At 37.1% G+C, this 16,849-nt stretch overlaps 1 protein-coding gene across 2 annotated transcripts; it reads right to left on the bottom strand.

Moving 5' to 3' along the window:
* Nucleotides 1-4,016: 4,016 nt before the first annotated feature.
* On the bottom strand, nt 4,017-16,534 carry gnmt (glycine N-methyltransferase). 2 transcript variants are annotated; one of them, XM_079833535.1, is made up of 7 exons: nt 16,174-16,534; nt 10,636-10,763; nt 10,445-10,558; nt 10,233-10,375; nt 9,515-9,571; nt 8,421-8,545; nt 4,017-5,090 (listed from the first exon to the last, which is right to left on the bottom strand). In XM_079833535.1, the coding sequence occupies exons 1-7, from the start codon at nt 16,377-16,379 to the stop codon at nt 4,919-4,921; spliced, it is 945 nt and encodes a 314-aa protein (XP_079689661.1). In that variant the 5' UTR covers nt 16,380-16,534; the 3' UTR covers nt 4,017-4,918. The 2 variants fall into 2 exon arrangements, with proteins under 2 accessions (XP_079689661.1, XP_079689662.1); XM_079833536.1 differs by lacking the exon at nt 9,515-9,571.
* Nucleotides 16,535-16,849: the final 315 nt, after the last annotated feature.

The following is a 16,849-nucleotide window of genomic DNA, read 5'->3' as shown; positions in this document are numbered from 1 at the left end:
ATAGACTGTAGGTTAACACTAACGTGTTGTCACGTGAAAGACGTGTTTACACGTTATTTTGTGCTGGCACATTGGAACTTTACCACCACCTGCTGGTGTGGCATACAACAGAACAAATAACAAACAGACTAGGATTGTAAATTGCAGGATTTAATCTAAAATAAATAGGATACAATCCCTTATGAAAATGAACCATGGTTTTTTGTTTTTATTTGTAGTATCATATGATATAGCCTAATTGTATTTTCACTAGTGGAATGTCACCATAGGCTGCCATTCAAATTCTAATTGTTGATATCAGGAATTGAATTCTTGATATCAACAATTTAATTCTTGATATCAATTTAATTGCTACTAAAATTTAAAATTTTGATATCAACAATTCAATTGCCACTATAGTGACAATGTTCATTTTTGATATCATGAATGTGATTGTTAGTAAGAAAGCCATTTTAGATATCTGAAATTAAATTTATATCAGGAATTGAATTCTTGATATCATCAATTGAATTCTTGATATCAACAATTAAATTATTGATATCAGGAAATGCTAATTGTTGATATCAACAATTGAATTTGAATTGCAGCCTATGGTGACATTTCACTACAGTGAAAATATTTTTACTGCTATCAAGAATTAGTTTTTACTAGTTAAAATGTAATTGTTGATATCAAGAATTAGTATTTTAACTAGTGAAAATGTAATTGTTAATACAAAGATTAAGCATTTTAAATAGTAAAAATGGAATTGTTAATATCAAGAATTAATATCCTGTGAATTAATAAAAGTGCAAAGAGCTTGCCATATTGTCACACATAAAGATAAGCACTTTCGATTGTAGCCAATATAAATTAACTGGTTTGTAATGCTTAATTTGTGTTCATAATTATTATAAACGTCTCGGTTACGTCTGTAACCGTAGTTCCCTGAGTAGGGAACGAGACGCTGCATCACCGCTTTGGGAACGCCTCTGCTTGATTGTGTCGTTAAGCACGTATGTCATCAGTCCAATAGAGAGACGGAACGTCATAGGCGGGTGACGTCATCGACCGGAAAGTATAAAGCATCCCCGGAAACACAGGCCCACAGCTTTTGGAGAAGGATGAAGCAAGACGCTTGCGGGCATGCAGGGAGTATGGCAGGGTGACGCAGCGTCTCGTTCCCTACTCAGGGAACTAAGGTTACAGACGTAACCGAGACGTTCCCCTTCAAGGGAACTCGTGCTGCGTCACCGCTTTGGGAAAGAGAATACCCACGTCCCCATAGGAGCTGGATGCCCACCTGTGTAAATTAGGAAGCAAGCACCCGAGCCCTCGGAGTAGTGTTAATGTCAAGTTCATAGAATCTGACGAAAGTGAGCGTTTAGGACCATCCTGCCGCATCACAAATATCCTGCAGGGAGGCCCCTGCCAAAAGAGCCTGAGAGGCCGTCATACTCCTAGTTGAGTGGGCCCGGACAGCCAAAGGAAAAGGCTGCCCGGCCGCCACATAAGCAAGTGAGATGGCCTCGACCACCCACTTACTCATCCTCTGCTTAGAAACCGGCCCCCCTCTCGAGGGTGGCCCGTAACACACAAACAACTGTTCAGATCTCCTCCACAGGGCAGCTCTGTGGACATAAGAATCTAATGCACGAACAGGGCAAAGCAAGTTGAGTCTTTCCTGGTCTGACGTCACAAAGGGCGGAGGACAAAAAGCCTGAAGTACAATAGGTCTCTCAGGATTAGTGGGAACTTTTGGAACATAACCCGGCCTAGGAAATAGGAAGGCCTTGGCATATGGCCTTGGCCATACCGGGAGCAAATTCCAAGCATGAGGGTGCCACCGAGAGGGCTTGTAAATCTCCAATTCTCTTCAACGAAGAAATAGCAAGAAGAAAAATGGTCTTTAGAGTGAGAAACTTCTCGGAAACTTCCTCAAGCGGCTCAAAGGGAGCCTCGGAAAGGCCTTGAAGGACAATAGCCAAGTCCCAGGCCGGCACCCTGGTGCGTTCTGCAGGTCTTAACCTCAAGGTTCCAAGCACGAGGGTGCCAAGGTTCCAAGCATGAGGGTGCCACCGAGAGGGCTTGTAAATCTCCAATTCTCTTCAACGAAGAAATAGCAAGAAGAAAAATGGTGTTTAGAGTGAGAAACTTCTCGGAAACTTCCTCAAGCGGCTCAAAGGGAGCCTCGGAAAGGCCTTGAAGGACAATAGCCAAGTCCCAGGCCGGCACCCTGGTGCGTACTGCAGGTCTTAACCTCAAGGTTCCAAGCACGAGGGTGCCACCGAGAGGGCTTGTAAATCTCCAATTCTCTTCAACGAAGAAATAGCAAGAAGAAAAATGGTCTTTAGAGTGAGAAACTTCTCGGAAACTTCCTCAAGCGGCTCAAAGGGAGCCTCAGAAAGGCCTTGAAGGACAATAGCCAAGTCCCAGGTCGGCACCCTGGTGCGTACTGCAGGTCTTAACCTCAAGGTTCCAAGCATGAGGGTGCCACCGAGAGGGCTTGTAAATCTCCAATTCTCTTCAACGAAGAAATAGCAAGAAGAAAAATGGTGTTTAGAGTGAGAAACTTCTCGGAAACTTCCTCAAGCAGCTCAAAGGGAGCCTCGGAAAGGCTTTAAAGGACAATAGCCAAGTCCCAGGCCGGCACCCTGGTGCGTACTGCAGGTCTTAACCTCAAGGTTCCACGGAGGAAACGAGTCACTAGAGGGTGTCGCCCCAAAGAAACACCACCCAAAGGAGTGTGGTAAGCAGCTAAGGCCACCACATACACCTTTAATGTAGAGTGAGCTAACCCAGCGGAGACGTCACCTGCCTATGACCTTCCGTCTCTCTATTGGACTGATGACATATGTGTCTCACGACGCAATCACGCAGAGGCATTCCCAAAGCGGTGACGCAGCTCGAGCTCCCTTGAAGGGGAACTGCAAACAAAAATAAACACACATTTAATTAATTTTTAAATTAATCTGTAAACTATTGTCTCTCTATATTTTAATGTTTTATTCAAGTAATGATTAATTAAAAAAAGTTATAAAAAAAAAAAAAGAACTAGCATGAAATAACTGTTAAAGCTGAAATAGTGGATAGGGAGCAGTTCCGGACAGAGATATTTGACTGATTAAACATGAGGATTAACACAGCATTGCAACAGTTTTATGGTTTATCTCTGTTCTTCAAGCCATCTCGGGTATTTTCATAAGAATATATTTATAATGCAATGCCAATCGACATAGCCTTTATCACTGTATAGAATATTAGAAAATTTAGAGAGAATGTAAAAATGTAACACAACATGATGCATTCATGTTTTTAGGTTCTCGGAACTACAGTCTTATTATTGTCCTAAGTTTTTTTTTGTGGTCAATTTAAATGTGACGCCTCATTCAGCCAATAAATTAATCAAGGCAACTATACAGATTTCTTGTTCAGCAAACTTACAATCATTAACACAAATTGATCTATAATTTTGATCTATAATTTTTTAGGATAATTAAAATGTGAAGTGAACTATGCAATCACCTTACAAAGCAAAGATATCTGGGATGCAGTTTCACAAGTTTGTACATTGACCTCAACAGCTGACTCACAAACCTCAAGATTGGTGACATCTTGTAGAAATATGTTAAGATGAGCTCTTAACATCACAACACAACAAATAACTAACAATAAAGACAAACAATTTTGGTCAGCAAACAGAAACAATAATTACAGTAACCTCATAATTTATTCATGCTGCAATTCATTCTGGGAACTCACAAACCCTTACATTTCATCAATATTGTTCAAAATTCTTTGTTCAGACAACTAGCTGGGGCAACATTTATGTGAATTCTGTTGGTCTACCATGTGGTTTTATGTAGTTTAAAGTAATTTACAATAGCTTTTTTTAGTGATGTCTAACTAATTGGTTTAATTAATCCAACTTGAACATGTTTTACCCATGAATTTGACATATGGTTCAATACACATGAAGGAAAAGAAAAGCCCCCAATAAGCAAGCCAAAAGCAACGACAAAAACTCCACAAGAAAATACAGTTTAATTTTTTTTTTAAATGGTACCGTAAACTTTAATCTTTGCATACCGTCGATAGTTCATTATCAGCCAGTGCATATTTACTGCACCCTGAAAAAGAGCAAAGAATCAGCACTCAAAATAATTTTTTTAATAAACAGCGCAATAATATGGCTGTCAATACAATGTCTATTGTGGTATGTATTTGTAGAAGATTCAGTAGTACATATGCATGACTACTTCACGCTGTGTATTCAAGTAGTTCATTATGTAAGTGAAGTTTGCAATATTTTGTCTAATAAGCAAGATACTAAAGTAATTTAATATTTGGGAGGGGGAAAAGGTTGTGTTTATCTATTTTTATCTTTTTATATTCTGTCATATGAGTGCAGTGGAATACAAAAACACATTCTGTATGAACACACTCTTAACTGTGTACTGTAAAGTACAACGTAAAAGTATGCATAAAATGTTCAATGCAAAAGAAGCTGTTATTCTGCAATAGCAATTCTGGAAGATACAAAAGTAATCATGGCTCTAGACAATAGGTCAACTCGTAGAAATGTGGAATCTGGATGTCAAACCAATTATACAAGAAGTGGTATATTTAATTTTTTAAGTGAAGGGTGTCAACAATATTCAAAAAAGGTAAAAAAAAAAAAAAAAAGTGTAATGAAAGGTTAAAAGAAAAAAAATCTTGCAAAGCATGAAATAAATAATTAGTAATACAATTAAGAGTATGTAACCTCTTATCAGTTCAAGGTACAAATCTGTGTATGAAATCCCAAAATCATGTTTTACACTTTCAAAGAAAAATAACAAAAATAATTCCCTGATACAAGCCCCCAGTCAAGGCATTTGCACAGAAAAACACAGTTTTCCATGTAAAGATGAAATGTGAATTGCAGAAATCATGTGGCTTAAGACGTCTTTTTAACCACATGGATGAAATAACAGGGTGCTTCTCCTTGCCCTGGGGTGTATTGCTTGAAGTCACCATATACATTGTGCTCGCATTTTCCAAAAAATGATGCTTTTAAAACCTCCTTAAAACTCTCCACGCGATGGGGGTAGTATGACAGGCGGAATTTACTACAAGAAAGAAAGAAAATCTCTTAAAAACATAATGTATAACCAATTCCTGATACACACATACCACATATTTCATATTAAATAGCAATAGATCAATAAACCGACAAGCAGTAAGGTATTCAAAGAACTGTTAAGCAAACTAGTGTTTGGGTCGAACATCCAGAAGTCAAGAGTTCTAGGTGGGCAACATATTCATTCCAATTCCACAAATAATTAGCATTTATCTTAAAAGGCTAATTATTTTACTTGCATTGATTGTTTGGCTACCGACCAGCATAAATCTGTTTATAAATTTAAGGCTGGCCATTTTGTTCTAACTGTAAGGTGCCCATTGTCAAGAATCGTTGCAGTTATTGTTTTGGCTCAGCAAAGTTAGAGATGGAGAGGACACATATCCTGCAAATGAAGTAAAAATAGATATGGTAGAATGGACTGGACAATTTTATTAGCGATATTTACACTATTTTAGATGATATTTACACTAAGTGCAAATAGCTGTAGATGCTATTTACTAATAAGTTAAATAGCATACTAAGTTGATATATTCTATTTACACCATATAAAAGTAGCAGCTCTTTGCAATATGTGTAAATAGTAATTACATGTAATTTATACTTTATTTTGACAGATACATACTATTTGCACCTCAGTATTGTTGTACATTAACAGGATGCAATAACAACAGAGTGTTAAGATTATATTTATTAAAATGATTAAATGGATGCTGCCTTAATGGGACAACAAAAGCCCTCCCTACACCTACCCCTATAATCCTACCCAATAAATGCTTTTATTATTATTAAACATTTGTTAGGCACTTTATTTCCACATGTAGAACATTTTCTTAATCTTTATTGAAAGTAAATTCATTTCTGGTGTGATTTGTGATGAGAAAAGAAAAAACTTCAATCACGTCAAAATCAAGATCCATTAGCCATACACTTTATTAATGCCACTGACGATGTTGAAATCCAAACACTTTTAAAATCTTGTTTGGCCCAACCAGGCATTGTTAGGTGGAGCTAGTGCGAATAGCACTTGCCAACAAAGCACGCTATTTGCACTTGGTGTGAATAGACACTCCGAAACATTAAATGTCATAATTTATTAGTTTAATAAAAATATATAACCGTTATAATTATTATTTGTTTACGTTAGAACAAATGTGACTAATAATATAACTTTTAAATGTGTCCCAATGAGCACTTCAAAAATAAATGTGTGAAAAATAAATTGTGCTGATAGATGAAATTCCTCCTAGATTTTTAATGGAGGCCTGCAGGTTTTGTGCCAAAATCGTGTCATTTGGCACTATCCATGAATACTTCTTTCATGAGTTCACACCTACAAATAATCATACAGAGTAAAGGAGTATGCGTATTCGGCGTGCTGTTCAGGGGATGGCTATGAACTCGAAATCTGGCCTGAATCCAGAGTACTCCCCCGTATCCCTGGCTGAGATAGGAACTAGCCGAGAGTGAGGAGTCAGGGTGGTGGAGGGATGCAGAAAAGACTTGTTGAGGAACAGATGAGTCAGCTATATATCATTTGAACGTGCTCCTCCCAAACATCATATCTCTACTACTGCCCCAGTCCTAGCATCATTCTTGCCACCAAGCTTTATTGTGGGCATGGTGTTGTTTGGGTGATCAGCAATATTGTATTATATTTGAAAGGCATTTTAGGGCAATATGCCTTAATTGCAATTTATTACATTATATTTTTTGTTTACACATGGTTAAATATGCATGATACTTTTGGGTAATGCAGCCCTGTTTGAATGCAGTGTCAGCAGTGAGCGAACACTCTTTTTGATTGATTGGTTCTTGCAGCATTGCAGCATTTGTGTGTGTTCAGATGAGCAGCAAAATAATTCTACAACACAATTATTCGCTAACAGGCTATTTGTCCAATTCAATGCATATTGTACGCATTAAATTTCTTGTTAAATAAACAAAATCACTGGTAAAAAAAAAAACACACCTTGGTATCAATATTTTTTATTTAAGTATACTTGTGATACTCACATATATCTAAAATATATCAGTACTTCAGAACTAATTTCCTGCTCATTACTTATTAGAAATTGCATGCAATTATATAGGGGTTTTGGGGTCACGGTTCGATACAACAGGAAACACTTTAGTTTAGGGTCAAATTCTAATAACTCACTATTAACTCTGACTTTTGCCTCAACAAACCCCTAATTACTACTTATTAGTTAGTAAGGTTGTTAAGCTATGGGGCAGAATTAATGATGTAGAATATGGTCATGCAGAAGAAGGCATTAATATGTGCTTTATAAGTACAAATAAACAGCCAATATCCTAGTAATATGCATGCTAGTTAATAGTGAGAATTGGAACCTAAATTAACCTAACTGCAACAAATCCACAGTGCCAGGTTTCCTTTTGTTTTATTTTGAACAGACTGTAGTGCAAATTACAGTTTGTTCCACCTAGCGGAATAGGTAGTCGGTACAGTACATCCTCCTATAGTGTATTAAAACTTAAAATTAGCCCATGATTTACTCACCCTCAAGTCATCCTAGGTGTATATGACATTCTTCTTTCAGACGTATAAAATCTGAGTTATATTAAAAAAGTCCTGGCTAATCCAAGCTTTATAATAGCAGTAATTGTTGCTCTGTTTTTGAGGTCTATAAAAAATGCATCTGTCCGTCAAAAAACGTGCTCCACACGGCTCTGGGGTGTTAATAAAGGCCTTCACAAGCGAGTTGATGTGTTTGTGTAAGAAAAATATCCATATTTAAAACTTTATAAAGTAAAGTTTCGGCCGATCGCCTTCCGTATTCAATTTATGGAAAAAGTGTTGAAAGTGCCTCTACCGTTCAACAGGCTTCTGTTACCAGAACCTGGTAACAGAAGCCTTTTGAACGGCAGACGTCGTGTACGCATCTTGAATTGCGAGAAGGAACTTTCACCACTTTTCCACGGAAGGCGATCGGCTGGAACTTTACTTTATAAAGTTTTAAATATGGATATTTTTCTTATACAAATGCATCTATTCGCTTCAGAATGCCTTTATTAACCCCCCAGAGCCGTGTGGAGCACGTTATTTGACGGACAGATGCATTTTTATGGAAAAACAGAGCAACAGTCACTGCTATTTTAAAGCTTGGAAGAACCAGGACTTTTTTAATATAACTCAGATATTATTCGTCTGAAAGAAGAATGTCATATACACCTAGGATGACTTAAGGGTGAGTAAATTATGGGCTAATTTTCATTTTTGGGAGAACTATCCCTTTAAGCACTGATAATGCATTACAACCACCCAAAAACTGACCCCACCAGAAGGTCACTGTACCTCATGTCAGGTGGAGTCTGAATGTCCTCTGGTTGAGGCAGTACCAGAGTGTAGTCCAGTGTGATCATGTGAGGCTTGTTATTAACCCACAGCACTGAGGTGGAGATGTCCTGCTTCAGGTCACTCTGAAACATAAGCCCTTAATTATGATTGCCTCACAGAATGCAACAGAGACATTTTTCAAGTTTAAATTTAAATTGATAAAAAGATGACTTGCTTAATGAGTCATTATAGTTTATATAATGTATTAGCTTCTCCAGATACATTTTATAGAATGATTCACCAACTACAGATACTGTCAAACTGTATGTTGTTTTTTTTAAATCTTTTTTTATTCCTTCTTATATGCCTTCAGTGTTGTCTTCTAATACATGATTTGAGTTACATTGATGTTTAGGCAGGTAATGCTGACAAGATAGTTATCAGCAGGTTTATATGGAATGTCTATTTTTTCCTTTTTTTTGCAGCTAAAAAACTATCAAGTGTATGCATGACTTTAGTTAAGCACCATTATAGTCTACACTCACCTAAAGTATTATTAGGAACACCGGTTCAATTTCTCATTAATGCAATTATCTAATCAACCAATCACATGGCAGTTGCTTCAATGCATTTAGGGGTGTGGTCCTGGTCAAGATAATCTCCTGAACTCCAAACTGAATGTCAGAATGGGAAAGAACGGTGATTTAAGCAATTTTGAGCGTGGCATGGTTTTTGGTGCCAGACGGACCGGTCTGAGTATTTCACAATCTGCTCAGTTACTGGGATTTTCACGCACAACCATTTCTAGGGTTTACAAAGAATGGTATGAAAAGGGAAAAACATCCAGTATGTGGCAGTCCTGTGGGCGAAAATGCCTTGTTGATGCTAGAGGTCAGAGGAGAATGGGCCGACTGATAGAAGATCAAGCTGATAGAAGAGAACCTTTGACTGAAATAACCACTCGTTACAACCGAGGTATGCAGCAAAGCATTTGTGAAGCCACAACACGCACAACCTTGAGGCGGATGGGCTACAACAGCAGAAGACCCCACCGGGTACCACTCATCTCCACTACAAATAGGAAAAAGAGGCTACAATTTGCACAAGCTCACCAAAATTGGACAGATGAAGACTGGAAAAATGTTGCCTGGTCTGATGAGTCTCGATTTCTGTTGAGACATTCAGATGGTAGAGTCAGAATTTAGCGTAAACAGAATGAGAACATGGATCCATCATGCCTTTTTACCACTGTGCAGGCTGGTGGTGGTGGTCTAATGATGTGGGGGATGTTTTCTTGGCACACTTTAGGCCCCTTAGTGCCTATTGGGCATTGTTTAAATGCCACGGCCTACCTGAGCATTGTTTCTGACCATGTCCATCCCTTTATGACCACCATGTACCCATCCTCTGATGGCTACTTCCTGCAGGATAATGCACGATGTCACAAAGCTCGAATCATTTCAAATTGGTTTCTTGAACATGACAATGAGTTCACTGTACTAAAATGGCCCCCACAGTCACCAGATCTCATCCCAAAAGAGCATCTTTGGGATGTGGTGGAACGGGAGCTTCTTGCCCTGGATGTGCATCCCACAAATCTCCATCAACTACAAGATGCTATCCTATCAATATGGGCCAACATTTCTAAAGAATGCTTTCAGCACCTTGTTGAATCAATGCCACGTAGAATTAAGGCAGTTCTGAAGGCGAAAGGGGGTCAAACACAGTATTAGTATGGTGTTCCTAATAATCCTTTTGGTGAGTGTATATATGCTATTCTTAAAACACAATGAAGTGAACTGTGGTCACAAGTACACAATTAGGTTTTACCTTATAGTAAATATTCTTTCCTTGGGGTGCCTGACCAGTCTCAAGGATGTAATCATAGTTACGGTGGTCAATAATTAGGATCCCTCCAGGTTTCACCATGCTGGCTATGTTTTGCAAGGCAAGTTTCTGATCACTCTGGTCCCCTGTGAGACACGAAGTTAATTAGATAAATCAGTAAAAATCTGAAACCTATTTTGCTTTGGCATTCTTACCTTTGAAGTCTGGTAAATGGGCGAATGAGTTCCCTAGACAAATTACTGCATCAAACCCATCTCCAGGTTTTTTAACATCTTCTGGTAATGTTAGCCAGTTGGCCTCTTCAATTACTAAAAAAGAAAAGATCAGACCATGGAGGAATTTTTTTTTTTTTTGATTCTCACTCAAAACAGAGATCTTCATTTACCCCAGTTATCGAAGGCTGGCTCTTTTCTCCTCTCCCATCTCTCTTTAAGAGCATATTTGAGCATTTTGTCACTGGCATCCACACTTACCACCTTGAATCCCTCCTCTACCAACATGATGGAATCCACCCTTTACAAAAAAAGTAAAAACATCAGAGGAAGGCATAAGTTTGTCTCATCTCATCTGGCAGTAGTAACAATCAAAAACACATCATGCTCATAATAGCATTTTTCCCCTCCAAAATTTAATTGCACAATACATTAAAATAACTCTAAAACATTCTAATTCTTATACAACTGCTACAGCATACTACTTATTACAACTTAATGTTCAGCACACCTACATGTAGGGTGACCACCATCAAACAAACCAAATGTGGGACGATTACTAAGTTTGTGTGGGACAATGTGGGACATGTTACCAACACTAAAACATAACCTGAAACTGTTGTATAATCTTAAATTCAACATCACTGAGCCCAAAGGCAGCAGGCATCATGCAGATAACTACTTTTGAAACAGTTCTGACCAAGTGCAACTAAAATCCAACTAAATAAATAATGAAACAAATAAAACAACATTAAATTAGTTAATCTTATATATTTATTCATATATATATATATATATATATATATATATATATATATATATATATATATATACAGAACTATCCATTCGTTTTCTGACAGGGAACACATGGAACGAATCACCGTTCCACATTTTGATTGACAGCCGTCACAACCTACTAGTGACCGTGTTTACTCCTTTCTTTTCAACCATTGGATATGGTTTAAAACACGGCTTTTGTATTTGTGTAAGGCGGGATGTTACTTCTGACGAAGCGCTGTTATATATAGGCTAGGTGAAAAACGATGCCGCAAAAATAATAAATAAAATGCTTTCTTAAAAAGGCAAAAGAACGCATGCATGTTTTCTCAATATGATCATTAAAAATCAACAGACTGCTGAAAATGCGGGACATTTTCTCAATATGCGACATGCGGGACAAGGGGTGAAAATGCTGTGCGGTACAACGCAAAGCGGAACAGGTGGTCACTCTACCTACATGTAGAGATTTGTAGAAATCAGAATTTTTTTTCTACTTTTTAGGGTTGATGAGTACATTAGCATTAGGCCTGTCGCGATAATTAAATTAATTAGTCGACGTCAAAAATTTTAGTCAACTGGGTAAGTTGGGTACGAAACTGTATTAGTAACGGTACTTTGAAAATGACAGCATAAGAGCAGTATTTCTTAATTTGCGTCGATGTGTGACAGCAGGAGTGAGGACGTGTGTGTGAGCTCTGCTTCCACCGTTCACTAAACAATGGAAGCAGAACAGTCAAATATATACGCGCAGCTCAGGAAAAAGAATGCAACAGAAAAGTGCGGCGCGGCCGGGACATGGCCGCACGCGCTGCCTGACTCTGACCTGAAACGCGCGCAGCCACGCACACGCCTTTCACTCAGACAGATCGCGACGCCTGTTTCGCGGATTATTAAGTTTGAATGGTAAAAAATCTGTAAAAATGCACGTTCTGGGCGAGTATTCGGGTAAACGCAGTCGGATATGTCTTTAGTGAACATGTATACAGAGTTGAATGAGAAATTGGGTGTTACAATGAATTTGGTCCGTGCAGCTCTTAAAGGGCCGGACCTAATATTCTGTGTGAAGTAGCGCAGGGCAGGAACATGCCGGCCAAGTGAGTTTGAGGTTTTTTTTAACCCTAAAACAATGAATAGTAAGTTTTGACATATTATTCAATTACTTTTACAGTTTTTTGCCATGGTATTGATTCAGTATCGGTATTGAGGTATTTTAGTCTGGTATCGTATCAAAGTCATAATTTTGGTATCATGACAATACTTTTCTATATAAAAAGTATTTGCTGACATTCTCTTTTTTTATGTTGGTTTACAAATTTGTACCTTTTAAAATTTTTACTCTTTTAGTTTTACATTTTGTCAAGGGCTTGTTTAAATTTATACTTTTTATAGTACACTACTGAAGGCCAACGTTGCAAGTTAAATTAAATGTTTTTAAGTAAAATTGTTGAAAATCATTGTGATAAATTAGTCGATAGATTAATCGATAAATTAGTCGATAGATTAATCGATATAAAAATAGTCGTTAGTGGCAGCCCTAATTAGCATGCTTCGTAACTGGTCTGAAATTTGCTGAAAGTTTCCTCTAGAAATATTTTGCCAAATATATTTAACTTACAGACTCCACTGGTGACCTTATTAGCAATGTTTAATTTATTGAAATGTCAAAACATACGATTACAATGACTATTTTTGGTAAATGTCCCATAAGAATTAACTGGTAAAACTTTACTTGAAGGGGTGTTCATAAGACATGACACCTTCATAATCATGACATGACATATGTTATGAATATGAAGGAGTTTTTATGCATGTTTATGACAACTGTCATTAGCTCAGTTATGTCATTTTTAATGCAAAGATTAAATTATTTGAGATGTCTTAATTATGACAACTTGACAAAAACCAATACATCATAACCTGTCAGTGTCTTTCTCATGACAACTTGACATTACCAAGACAACATAACCTGTCATAAACATGACATAGCAGATTAATTATAAAGTTAAGAAACGACTTTATGGGTTATGTGGTTGGTTTTGACGTTGGCTGTCATGAGGCCATTATAATGTCATGCATTATTTTATGACCACTTTTTTCAGTAGTACAAGTTGAATTTGTCGTTAAAATGTCATTAAGTATTTTATAACAGTGTCGTAAATATTTTTCTTGACCTAAAAGTAGAGGAAGATAGAGGAAATCGTACCGGGTAATCGTAATCTCACCTCAAAATTATAGAGTGGCACCACTGGTTAGGTGTACCCCATTATGATGGTGTCTTAGCTAGATTTATCCATGATGTAAAAAAGCATTTCAAGAAAATATAAATGTGTGGGATGCTGTAATTAACTGTTTTTGCAGTGATATGGACAAAACGCTGCATGGCTTAACCCACCATTATACGGTTTTCATTTAATTTTGGGTGAATCAGTCTCAAAATGTAATTAAATATAATTTCATTCATTTAAATTATTATTATTATTGGATGATTTATTTTATTTCTCGAACACCTAATCATATTTTTAAGACATTTGAAATTGTCTATTATCTGACCTTCTGTTGGAGCTGGTGGAGGAAACTTTTTTAAAAAAACAATATGAATTGAAAAATATTCATGACGCTGATAAAATAATTTGACAGAGTATTAACACTTCATGACATTTTAATGACAAATTCAACTTGTACCACTGAAAAACATTCATGACATTATAATGGCCTCAGTCGACATCAAAACCAACCACATGACCATTTAATGTTAACCCTTTAAAGCTAAGTAGTTTCTTAAATTTGATAATTAATCTGCTATGTCATGTTTATGACAGATATATGACAGGTTATGTTGTCTTGGTTATGTCAAGTTGTCATGAGAAGGACACTGACAGGTTATGATGTATTGGTTTATGTCAAGTTGTCATAACTAAGATATCTCAAATAATGTCAACATATAGCAATACTTGGCAATGAAGCAAATTAGTGATTCAGTTAGAAATTCTATCAGAATCATGAACGGGATATTTGTTTCCTTTGAATAATGTATCAATAAGAATTATTTACAATGACACAGACATTCAGCCTTGTGGGCAGTGCTCCATCATAGCACAGCTGTGTTTTAGGTGACCCGAGTTTGAGTCCCGTTCCCTTTCCTTTGCTTCCGGTCTCATCTACACTATCCTATCTAATAGTCATAAAAGGCCAAAAATATAACTTACAAAAAAATCTGTCCAACCCAAGACAGCACCGACGCCACGTATCTGTGCGTGCCATCAAATTAATACTGTGAGATATTTTAAAATATGGCTAGATTCATACAGAAGTTTGTATCTTGTTTCTTCTGACACCTTCGGTACCATTTTTATAACATTAAAAACAATTTTCTTGTAATCTTAATGCTATAGTGTCATGTTTCTCAAAATAAAACTATTTTATAAATTATATATACCCCGTTTCACAGACGAGGCTTAAGACTAGTCCCAGACTAAAATGCATGTTTGGGCTGTTTTAACTGACTGAATCTAAAAGTATGTCAGTGCCATTGTTTTGGCTCATGATGTACATCAGTAATGTTTGTTTCTAAGGCACGTTTATAAAGATGCTTAGTTGTCCTAATTCAATTAAGGCCTAATCCTGGCTGTGAAACCAGGCCATAGAGTATTAGTATAGGCTTATGTTGACTTAATTTTTGTACATCAAGGTGCTGTATTAAGCAGCACACATTCAGTACTTTGAATGAAAAGCGCTTCTGTTGCTACGTGAAAATGTCTGAAACGTTTGTGTATTTGCTAATCCAATCTGTGAAAAATTGCGCAAACGTCCATTAATGAACTACTTTCACCCATGGGAAATTTAAATGCATGAGTAATCCAATAGAAAACCAGAATAACATGTTTGGGCTGGAGTTCAAAGGTGCGTCTAAACGGAAAACAGATTTTGTGGGTTATGATGAGTTAACAATGGTCCATTAAGACTCTACCCAAAATACAGACTACACAGCACTGGCCAGCAGTATAACATATTATTAGAACAAGTCAGTGTGTCAATTGGCATAGAGCAGAAGTTCCAGTGGATCATTTAGGCCTATTTTACAAAAAAAAGTTAACATTAGTACAACTACATGAACTAAAAATGAACAATACTTTTACGGGATTTATTATTTTTAGTTAATGTTCATTTCAACATTTAGTAATACATTATTAAAATCAAAAGTTAAACCATGTGTATATTTATTAGTAGTATTAAGTAACATTATTAAAGCACTGTGAACTAACATGAACAAACAATGAACTGTATTTTTATTAACTAACATTAACAAAGATTAATAAATACTGTAACAAATGCATTGCGCATTGTTAGTTTGTGTTAGTTAATACATTAAATAAATGTTAAATGAGACCTTATTCTAAAGTGTTACAGAATCATCTTTCTAACTGTGGACTCACTCCATCCACCACAGTTCAAATGTATACATCTATCAAACAAAAATATTAAACACACACACATTGGCTCTGATCATTACTTAAAATACAGCTGCCAGTTGACCAAAAAGTACTCTTTCATCGTTGGACTGCAAAACTGACTAACTTTAATTTTTCCAAACTGGCTTTCCATTTATCAAAAAGCTTCAAGGCCAAACAACATGACCCAGATTAGTAAGAGGTGGAGTTGAGTAATGTTAAACCAGTCCAAGCCAGTAACCAAGCAATCAGTAGACTAAACATGGTCGACAAGGCTAAATGCTTTAATTTTTAGATTAAATCTGAAATTACAAGATATGTGATTAAGTCTGAAATGACCACCAACCCTAACAATCGGACAGATAAGCAGACTAAATAAAGTAGCCTACTACAGACAACCGCTCTGGCCTTGCCCATAAGATACGATGTGAATGAGAGGTTATTTGTTTTATTAATTTCTTAATTTCATAAGTTATGTCATACCCTGTACCGCAGGCTACATCCAGCACTCTCTGAACCCCATGTTTTCTGAGCAGGGAAAACACCCAGCTCTTGTACTCCTCCGTCCTGCTCCGAGTGTCTCCGACGTACAGCTGCCACACTTTCGCTGCTTTACCGTCGGCATACTGGTCAGGAAGACCAACTGCACCAATACCGAGAGAGCGTGTACGGTAAACGCTGTCCACCATACTGAATTATCACACCGCGCGAACTTCTTCCTGATCTGAAATAACCTCCTGCCTATTTTTTGTCCTCGGTTGTGTTGAGTCTCGTTTTCATGCTTACAACGTCTAAGTTGACATTTATATTGCATCTGTGTTGAAAGGGAAACTTTTGACCAATCGGACGCCCGTATACACTTACGCCTACATTGCCATTGGCCGAGACGTGTGATGACGTATCCAGGCTTGGAAGACACACACCCGATCTGTGTTTCATCATATTTTTTAAAAGGTAAAAATTAGATGCCAGGAAGTGATTGATATGTTGGCGAAATGTGGGTTTAGGAACTAAAATATTTTTTTTTAGAACAGTTTGCGTCTGAAGCCATCGAAGTAAAACCTGCCTCTGAGTGTTTCTAAAATGGATAGCTACTATAAGTTAAAAAAAAAAGTAGCTGTTTTCTATGTCCATTGTTTTCGTCCGTGATTTTGTCGTA

This window comes from Gobio gobio, assembly GCF_949357685.1.
Source record: "Gobio gobio genome assembly, chromosome: 13".
Taxonomy (NCBI): domain Eukaryota; kingdom Metazoa; phylum Chordata; class Actinopteri; order Cypriniformes; family Gobionidae; genus Gobio; species Gobio gobio.
Note: the sequence above shows the minus strand (reverse complement) of the source record. Positions and strands in the feature narration are given on the sequence as shown.